The sequence below is a fragment of the Cannabis sativa genome, chromosome 3 (genome assembly GCF_029168945.1).
Source record: "Cannabis sativa cultivar Pink pepper isolate KNU-18-1 chromosome 3, ASM2916894v1, whole genome shotgun sequence".
NCBI lineage: Eukaryota > Viridiplantae > Streptophyta > Magnoliopsida > Rosales > Cannabaceae > Cannabis > Cannabis sativa.
Window position 1 is genome coordinate 15,147,741 of NC_083603.1, and position 11,279 is coordinate 15,159,019.

Here is an 11,279-nt window from a genome sequence, read left to right on the forward strand (position 1 = left end):
GGAAGGAGTAATCGGCTTATGCGTAGCCTAGTGGGCTAAACCTTGTGGGAGCTGGAGCCTACGTAGAGACGCAAAGAAGATCCAAAAAGTAGCGTAAGCGCCAAACCCACCTATCCCTGTCCAAAACTCAATCCAACGCCTCATAATTGACTCCAGCCACTACCTAAGATCTCAACCGTCCAATATCATAGCTTCGGCATTTTTTTTTGTTTTACGAGTCGTGTCCCCTAGTCTAAGCCTTTGTTTTTGTTGTTGAATTCTAAGTTACAAGTCGTTTAGGCTCTCTTTCTCTTCCCCTTTCTTTCTTCTCTTCTTCTTTCTCTCTCTAACCATTTCTCTTTCCTTCCTCTGCAACTTTTTTCTGTCCGTACAAATGGCGAATTGATTAATCCGAGGCCATTTCCAGGAAGAGAATAATTTTTATCAAAACCGTTACATTTCAGACACAACAAATACTTCTTCCTCATTCTCTTCCAATACCTTATGGTACTAATGTCGTTGAAATTCTCTTTCCCGTTTCATCATCACCTGCTTGTATTTTTTATTCTCTCTCTTTTCTAATTGGACGCACTGTACGATTACTGATCACTGAACAGGACAACAAAATGCTCGTCCCTCCGTGGCTTGAGCCATTGCTGACGACGTCGTTTTTCACCGTTTGCCGTACTCACGGTGACGCCGCCAGAAGCGAATGTAACATGTACTGTTTGGATTGCAACAACGGCGGCGGCGGCGGCGGCGGCGGAGCCACTGCCTTTTGCTTCTATTGCCGCTCCTCCCGGCATAAAGATCATCAAGTCATTCAGGTAAAGTATTAGATATATCAATTTAATAATAGTAAATATTGTTATTGTATCGTAATTAACGAAATCAGTCCTGTACATTATCAAGAATTTGAATTTCTTCCCCTACATTGACTTTTTGATTTATGTTTTATTTCTGTACTTTTTTTTTTTTTATCAGATTAGGCGATCTTCGTATCACGATGTGGTGAGAGTGTCTGAGATTCAGAAAGTGTTGGATATTACTGGGGTTCAGACATATGTGATAAACAGTGCGAGGGTTTTGTTCCTCAACGAGAGACCTCAGCCTAAGACCGGTAAGGGCGTGGCTCACATTTGTGAAATCTGTGGGAGAAGTCTACTGGACCCGTTTCGATTTTGTTCACTTGGTTGTAAGGTTAGCATTTATTTTATTTTATTTTATTTTTTCCTTATTACCTCAATTGGATGAGTACTAGTACTACTACTCTTTCTCTCTATATATACAAATACAAAATTATCACAATCAAAACGTCGCCGTTTTTGTATTGAAAACTCATACATCATGATCATCATTATCACCATCTTCACCCACTTAAATAATTTTATTATGAACTCTCTCTATAAACCCATCTCCATCAATGTCATTGTAACCCACCACATTGATAATTACCATTATCATAAGCCACCACCACATATGTGATTGTGCATATAATGTAAATGTATATATAACCAATGCGATTGAGATTGTGAATATGAATGTGAATGTGAATCACCCATGTTATAGAAATTATGGGTTATTCTTGGATTGACTTAAAATTTGTAATATTAAATTTATAATATAGTTTTTTTTTTAATTATATATGAATGTAGCTTGTGGGAATAAAGAGAAATGGTGATGCAAACTTTACTTTAGAGGGAAAGAATGAAGAGGAAATGGGAAGAAGAGAAGGTATATCGTCAAGAAGAGGATTATTAAGGGAAGAAGAAGAGTTGCGTGAAGGCTCACATCAAGACATTTATCCCCCCACGCCTTCTCCACCTCCTTCTAGTGCAAGAAGAAGAAAAGGCATACCTCATAGGGCTCCATTTGGGTCCTAATTATTCATTCCTTTCAACCTTATTATATAAAAATTATATAAATATATATATTCTTTTTTTTTTTTTAATTTCAAGAAAGAAAGTAAAAAAAAAAAAAAACCCACCACCACCCCCACCATTTCGGTGTCTTTGTCCAAAAAAGCAAGCCAAGAAACAAAAGGGTATGGAAGAAAGTTCTTCCTTTTGGGTTTTGGGTCCCATAATTCATCAAAATTCTCTCTTGTGAAAGATGCAATAATGGAGAATTGTTATTGATAATTGCAAGGTGTACATGTCATTAAGAAATTAAAAAGCAAGTCTTTGTGGATTCCGTTTTATTTTATTTTGTTTTGTTTTTTATAATTGGGCCCACCAACCCACATGGGCCGTTTACATAAAGGAACAATACAACTTTCTTTTGTTTAATACTAGTAGTAATAGGGATAATCAACTTTCTTTGAGATACTTACCAATTTTTCCTCAACTAAATGAAAATATTTATTTGGGAGGATTCTTTTTTAACTTTAGATGTGATTCAGTTCAACATTCAAGAAATTTTGCATGTGGAGGTGTATCTACATTGATATATACATATACATATTCAAGTAATTATAGGAAAATAAGGTAATGTAAAGTCTATTTTAATTCTTACCATGAAAAGAGTGAATGAATGTATGTTTCTTACCTTTGTCACCTTTTCTAATTTAAACCAAAAGAAGCCAAAACAAGTAGGTGGGATTGATGTAGATTGATGGGTACTATTTGGGGCTCAGAGACTTACATAATCCCTTTTCGGTAATTTAACTAAAGAAGTAGGTGTATTATGTGTTTCTATATTTAATGAGGAGTGACTAATGACCTTATTATATAAGACCTAATAAATATGCACTGAAAAAATAAAACTTAACCTATAAATTTCATGAAATCATTATACACCAATTAGTCAATAATTTGACAAGTCATTTAAGATTTTGGAAGGCTTAAATTAAAAAATAAAAATAAATAATTGATGAGTTGTATACATGTTGTCATTAGCTTCATACGAAGAAACACATAAAAACAAAGTTATCATTTTTTTTAAAATACACCTCTTAATCCTTACAAAAAAATACACCTATTAATTAATTGGGCGTCTATTTCAAGAAACATCTTGAATAAGTAATGGCAACTTGGGAAGGTTCTTAATTACCACATTGTTTTTTTTTATGTATAGATTTATATCCTGAACATTCTTATTCGGTAGGTAAAAAGAACATGTTTGAGTTAGAAGTGAATGTGAAATATTTGAGAATGTTTACATGCACAAGAATTGTATTGTTATTAATTTGTTGGCTTAATGCTAATTAATTTGTGAATGTTGCCACACTTATCTAAGAAGATCCTTTTATTTGGTTTAAAACTATGAAAACCCTACTATGGCTCTCAAAGGTTTTTCTTATTATATTACACCATTACTCTTTCTTATCATGTTGTTCTTTTCTTCTTCTTATTCTTTATTTCAAAGAATTATTTTACAAAATACAGAAAAATAACAAAAAAAATTACAATACAATACTATATAATTTTAAATATTTTTACGATTTTTATAGTTTTATTTATAGAAAATACAGTCGTATTTTTGTTAATTGTATTATTTATATAGAATACTATAAAAATATATATAAAAAATTATTAAACATAAAAATGTACAATTTTTTCACAAAAAATAATACTTTATATAATTATTAATTTTTTTTTTTCAAATGGGTAATTCAAAATAACTTTGGGTCAACTGTGTTGAAATCAAATATGTTTGGAATAATACCAAAATACCTATTATTTTGACTAAATAACACAGTTCTAATTGACCACTATTTGTTTATTGGTTTAAATATATTTTTGTTGAGCTCCCAAATATTTGTTTTAAAAAATGACTGTTCTCACACGTTTACACATCAAAAACATTTTTCCTTGCAAAACTTTTAAAATCAGGAAAAGAGAGAGAGAGAGGGTGTTCTTGGTATTGTACAAGTACATATCTTCTAGATTAGCAAAGGTTATACATAATGAGATAAATAAAATCGGGTGTGATTACTTAAATAATATTGATTTTAGGATAAATAACGGTATAAGAATTTAAAGTTTTATGTTTGTAAGCTGAATAAACTCAATGTTTATTTTTAACAGCATAAGTATCAAATTTTTGTAAAATAAAACTGTAATTTCTTCCAATTTCGTCAGTACAGACTCGTTTTGAATTTATTAAAAAAACATTTGAAAGTAACGGATACTACATATTTCTATTTAGACCCAATAATCAAGAATTTAAGCCTTATATGTATTTTGTTAAAGACAATAACAGATTCTGTACTGATAAAATTATAGAAAAATTATAGTTTTACAAACATTAAGTACTTATGCCGCTAAAAATAAATATTAAATTTATACCGTTTACAAACATAAAATTTATGCCAATGCTTACTTTTTTTAATATAACTCATCTTCAAATATGATTACATTATTTTATTGGTCCAACTATCCACATTTTTGTCATTATATGGAGTTGAAGTTGAAATAGTTTTTGAGCTAACTTTGCCAAACTTGAACTGAACTATTATAAGTCAACGCCGTAGGATGCTTGCTTCGTTCCCATACATCCATACCTATTATGGTAATTTACCTTAAACTATAGTGAGCTATTCGTATAATTAGTATTACATTGCGACTTTGTTGTGCTTTCATTACAATTCATACCTAATGTCAAAACATATATATCTAACTTACATCATCACCTTTGAATTTTGATGTTACAAAAAACATTTTGTTTCTTTACAGGCAATTATCGACACCTTCACTTTCCACATCTTAACTACGATTTTTGGGCCCAGCCAAATTATAGGACGCACCCAACATTTTTACTAATATTGTTTATCAAAAATTAAAGTACTAATGGTTTATATATTTTGAGTAGAAACAAATAAATGAAATATATAAGCTCATATATCTATTCTATATAAAGTGTGCTTATATAACAGAATTTTTGCTTTTTTGAGAAATTCATGGGTGACTTTTTATTTATATTAAAAATAAAATAGTTTATTATTAAAAATAAAATAGTTTATGAGAAATTCATGGGTCACTTTTTATTTATATATAATAAAATAAAAAAAAAATAAATTCCATTAAATCCAAAAAAAAAAAAATAGGGTTCTAGATTTTCTTTAATTATCGTAATTCTAACCCTATTTGATTATTTATGTCTCTTTTATAAATCCTATTTGATTAAAGTTAAAATTATAAGATTAATTCAAATTATTGTTCATATATTGATTAATCATTAACCAATATATGAACAATAATTTGAATTAATCTTATAATCTTAACTTTTTTAATTCAATTAATAATTATTTGTCACGTAATCATTAAGTCTTTTCCCTTTAATTTTTCTTTTGTTGATGATGCTAATTTATTAATATTTTGATTTTTACAATTTTTGTGTTCAAACCATTAAGGTAGTGTTCTACTAGGGGATCTAACGAGTTTCGCCCCTTCGCTAATGGCCTCTAAGAGTTTAAATTCGAGTATTGTATAAATCTTCAATTTGTTCTATTTCTTATATTAACTGAAATTTTGCTACTTTTTTTTTTTAATTTACAACTTTATTGTTTATATCTTATTAGGGACATTTATAGAAATTTGGATTTCTTTGAAATATACAATTAATGAGCATTACTTTTTGATCATAGTGTGTTTTCTATGGCAGAAAACCTCAATAATCTCTATCATTTGATATCAAATAAAATAAAATTATCATGATGTATACATTATGGTTATTTAATGAGTAATTAGTGTGTTGAAATTGTCAAGCTGATATTTAGAATTGTTTATAATTGAATTGTTTCTTTGTCAAAATTAATATTAAGTATATTTATATGTTTATAAGTTTATCTATTTTTTCTTAGATCAATCATGTTCATATAGCAAAAAAATCATACTCATATAAACATGTTATTTTTCATTTTGTAATTTAGATCTTCTTAGTCATTATTTAGTTCACTTAAACCTTTTCCGATTATTTAGTATACAAATATCTGTATTACATGTATTATTTATTTTCGACTATGAGGATGTGGATTTCTTTATTGGGAAACATATAGCGTGACAAATTATTGTTCATATATTGAATAATTATTTTTGATTAATGAGATTCATATATATAACTGTGTATATTGAATTCTTTATTCAAATAATTATTTTTAATTTTTACGTGATTATTTATTGTTCATATATCTAGAACCCTATTTGATTAAAGTTAAGATTATAAGATTAATTAATTTGTGATTTTTTCCTATACACATAATAATAATCTCACCTAATAACTAATAATATTTTTTCTTTAATTTTTAATTGTATCACTTTCAAATAACATAGAAAAAAACTAGCATAAAATTTAATATACGTGCCTCGCACGTAGCTTTTTACTAGTATATATATATATATATTATTTTAATACTCTTTCTAGACAAGGCTGTGGTGGTATTGCTCGCCCCACACCAAGAATGCATTGGGGTTTTCTTAAAAATCACTACAAAAAATTTTAAGTCACAATAAAATTTGTGATTAAAAGTGAAAAAGTTGTGGCTAATTATAAATTATGATTTCTATGTTGTGACTAAAAGGTCCGTGGTTAAAAGTATTAGGCACAAAAATTACAATTTGTTGTGACTAATTGTATTTTTAGTCACAATATTTATTGTGGCTAAAACTAAATTAGTGACAATTTATAACTAAATATTATATTTTAGTCACAAGTAATATTTTGTTGTGACTAAAAGTCACATTTATTCACAAAAAATTATGTTGTCACTAAAAGTAACAGTTTTTTTTATAGTGAATCTACTTTCTAAAAGATTATTTATTTGATGTGAAGAAAAGGTGGAAACAAATGAATTAGGACGAGGATGGAAAATTAAATTTAGTTTTTTATAAGCTAGTAATAATACTATGGATAGGTTTAAAGAGTTAGATTGGATATATTAGACCTAACACTCAATATTTTCGGATATTTAGAAATATTAATTCAAATAGCACCGAAAAGATAATGAGAATTGACTTTCTTTATTTTGTATGGATATGATTATAATTAGCGGGCCAAGATTTAATTTTAAGATGAATTTAGTTATACATTTAATAAAATTTAAAACATAAGTTTGAATCTAGTTTAAACCTTATATTTTGTTATTTTTTTTTAATAAATAAAATGTAGATACACATTAAAATAAATAGAACAAGGGGATTCAAAACATGGTCTCCCATATAAACTCAAAGCATCTTAACTAATTGTTCCATTTAACTACTGCGTATATATGTAAGCAGCAATCATATATTAATATATTTTCAAATCTTATGGTGGGTTTTAGCCCTCCCTCAATACTTCTGGGTCCGCCTATGATTATAATTATTTACGTTCTAAATATGAATTTAACAAAACCAGAAATTGGTTCATTTTTGACAATGTTGTCAAGCAACTCGAGTTTCAAGCCTTATTATGTGTTAACCAACTTATTAGTGAAACTGTTACTTAGCTAACTGTTTGTTACTTGGTTAGTTAGTGTAGTTAACTAATTTCAGTTGTAATCTTAATTTCAGTTGTAATCTTGTTTTTTGTTGCTTCTGTATTAAAATTTAGTCTATAAATAAAGTGCCTAACTCACTCTGATGAGTTGATGCTTTCATTCCAAAGATTCTTTCTCTGTTCAAGTTTTTCTTTCTTTGCTTTCTAGCTCAACACATGTTTTATCTTTTATATGGTATCATCGTCTTTGACTTACGTCCATGGAGTCTTCAACCTCTGATCCTTAGACGACGACGCTTCCTGCTGCTACTACTATTGCTACTCCTTTGGCAACAGTCTTGAATACATTCTCGAATTCACTCACTTCTTCTCTTACACTGAAGCTAGATCATGTCAACTTCCTCTCTTGGAAATTCAAAGTAGTTCCCAGTGTAATTGGCCACGATCTTGATCAAATCTTGTTCTCAAATGTCTCCCCTCCTACTACTCTAGTCATCGGAGCTCCAAATCCAAAATTTGTGCAATGATAAAAAAAGATTAGCTCATGCTTTCACAGATTTGATTATCGATGCTAGAACCAATTCTTGCTTTAGCTGTCCCTTTTCACTCATCCTTTGTGGTTTGGAGAGCTCTAGAACAACGTTTCTCCAGCCAAACCAAGGCTCATCTTCTCCAATTGAAAGGTTAATTCTTCCATTTTCAAAAAGGTAATTTATCCAACTTTGAAATATATCAATAAAGCTCAATTGATTGTTGATGCTCTTTCAATTGTTGGTTCCCCTGTTAGCACTCAAGATTTTATGCTGCAACTGTTAAACGATCTTGGTCCCGAGTTTGAATCAATTATTTCTAGCATCACTACTCAAAGTGATCTTCTCGCTTTTGAAAAAATTCAGGCATTATTACTCTCCCATGAAATTTGTCTTGAAAACCACAATGTTTTCACAAACTTATCTCTAAAGATGCAAGCCAATTTTGTTTTTGGTTCATTAAGAAAAGGTGGGCTTCCTACACAAAATGGCTCTGGTTGAGGGATTACTTCTAGTGAAAATGGTTGTGGTCGTCCCTTTAGTCATGGAAATGGCACTCGATTACTATGTCAAGTATGTAACACCCTAACTAGCATAGGCGTATTACGTGATTTTTAAACATACTGTGCAGCTCGTTGCTAATCAACGAGGTTTATGGAAAACGTGATTAATTAAAATTTTTGCTTTTTAATTAAACTTGTAAAATATTTATACGAAATACTCGGGATCCCGATTACAAAACCATTTACAAAAGTTTACTGTCTATACAAAATACTTGTCGCCTAGCGACTAATTACAAAAATAGCCTCGCTGTCCCGATGATCGTACGATCCAGGCCTAACCGCCCCGACATGTACAATCTTCATAGGCTTGTCCTCACGGTTCCACAGCTTTGATCTTGCCCTTACCTACACATGAACATAGCACTGTGAGTCGACAGACTCAGTAAGAAAAGCATAATAATAGTCATACATAAATCCCGGTCATGATCAGATGCCCATACCCCTGACCATAACCCTAACTGTCGTGTCTAACACGATACTGAGTCCTGAACGTTCATAGGGACGGTACTATTGACAAGTAACAGCCTATACTCGGTCGAACTGGTCATACTCCAGCTGCTGGTCATACTCTAGCCTGTACCGATGTGTTACAGTATCAGCCTATACTCGGTCGAACTGGTCATACTCCAGCTGCTAGTCATACTCTAGCCTGTACCGATGTGATACGTCAAATAGTACGGAACCACCAACCTAAGTATCAGCCTATACTCGGCACACTGGTCATACTCCAGCTGCTAGTCATACTCTAGCCTGTGCCGATGTGATACAGTGTCAGCCTATACTCGGTCATACTGGCCATACTCCAGCCTATACCGATGTGACACAGTCGGATGGTTCGAAGCCAACATACATATCTAATGTAATCTAATAGGCTTCCTAACATGCACGCTAAACATGTAATCTACATATGCATAATGTTATACTAATCTTACCTGGATTCCGAATTCAGGTGTGCCGGTCAACCTGACTGGAACTATCTGCGCGGCAGATTACAGGCTCCTAAACCATAAAAATCACAACACTATAAGTGATACGCTAAATCACTTCCCGGGGACTTAAACTAGGAACTAAAAGTTTCCCTATCGATAAAAAGCATGGCAATACCCCAAATAATATAAAAATGAGGAAAACTAGGGTTTCTGAAAATCACCCAACCGGTAGACCAGTTGTCCAACCGAAATTCCGGTTCTGGAAATTTTCAACACCCATCCGGAATTCTGGATGCACAACCGGAATTCCGGTTCCTCGCAGGCAGAACTCAAAAATTCATAACTCTTTCAAATCCAATCCAAATCACATAAGACCCCAGACCTGTTCTAAATAACCCCTAGAACATTTCTAAAGCAACAAAACCGAGCTTCACACACAGAAACTCATTTCACCATTAAAGGTCAAAGATTGAGTTCTAAAACTCAAAACTTGACTAAACAACATAACATGCATTAAACCTTAATTAAAATCACATATTCAAGCATTTAAAAACTGCAGAAATCAAATCCTAACTCATGCAACAACTACAGCCACTAAAATTCCAATTTTCTCTTTGAAAACTTAAGCTTTTGCACTAAAAATTACACAACTCTAACAACCTAACAATCATGCACCACAAGCAGCTTAATAACATCAATTAGTCATGCTTAAACCTCTGCAAACAACAACAAAATCACAGCAACAACATCAACTTAAACTAAGCATGCAAACATCAACATTTCATCAAAATTCCTCAAGAAACCAAAAGGGAGAGCTACAAGGATCTTACCAACAACTTGAGGTCAAAATCTATGCTAAAACCAGCTTGAAATCCAAGAGAATCCCCCCCCCCCCTCCAAACCCAGCTGCTCAAAACCGAAAAGGAGAGAAAGAAAGAGAGCCTTTGAATTTTCTAATTTTTCTAACTTTTGAAATTTTGAATAAATGAAATAAATGCAACTCAACTCTTATTATTTCAGCCAACTAAAACATACTAAAACACATATTATTCCACTTACTAAGTCCACTAAAGGACAAACTAATAATGGGGCAAAATGACCATTTTGCCCCTTCACACTAAAATCACATAAATAACACTAAAGGGGGTTTTTTTTGGAAAAATTCAAAATTCCCGGCCATTCCTGACATTCCCAATGTCTAATAAACCATCCTACAATACTAACATACTAAGTTGTGATTTTACTGAGCCAAACACAGAGTTCCATGTTACTGGGCACCGAAAATGCAAATTTATGAAAACTACTAAATGACATAAAATGCATCTCAGAATTCAATAATAACAGTATAAATAATTATTTAAATAGCTATAAATAATTTTCATAATTAAACATGATTAACTGCTAATTTCCAAATTAAACTAAGCGGTCTTTACAACTATTCCCCCCTTAAAAGGATTTCGTCCCCGAAATCTAACCTGAATAACTCTGGATATTGAGCTCTCATATTTGACTCTAGCTCCCAGGTGGCTTCCTCCACCTTGCTGTTTCTCCAGAGAACTTTGACCAATGCTATGGTCTTATTCCGAAGGACTTTATCCTTTCTATCCAAGATCTGCACTGGCTGTTCTTCGTAAGACATATCTGGCTGCAGTTCAAGGCTCTCATAACTGAGTATATGAGAGGGATCTGAAACGTATTTTTTTTTCAACATCGAGACATGGAATACGTCGTGAACTGCCGATAAAGCTGGAGGCAACGCTAATCGGTATGCCACTTAACCTATCTTCTCAAGAATCTCGAAAGGTCCTGTAAATCTAGGGCATAACTTGCCTCTTTTCCCAAAACGTTTGATCCCCTTCATT

The 11,279-nt window shown here is 31.7% G+C and overlaps 1 protein-coding gene across 1 annotated transcript; it reads left to right on the forward strand.

Annotated features, from left to right (window-relative positions):
• The first annotated feature begins 225 nt into the window (after positions 1-225).
• Positions 226-2,184, forward strand: LOC115724448 (protein RGF1 INDUCIBLE TRANSCRIPTION FACTOR 1). Its single transcript, XM_061111694.1, has 4 exons — positions 226-486; positions 597-806; positions 964-1,179; positions 1,635-2,184. Exons 1-4 carry the CDS (start codon positions 484-486, stop codon positions 1,860-1,862), a joined length of 657 nt encoding a protein of 218 aa, XP_060967677.1. The 5' UTR covers positions 226-483; the 3' UTR covers positions 1,863-2,184.
• The last annotated feature ends 9,095 nt before the right edge of the window (positions 2,185-11,279 follow it).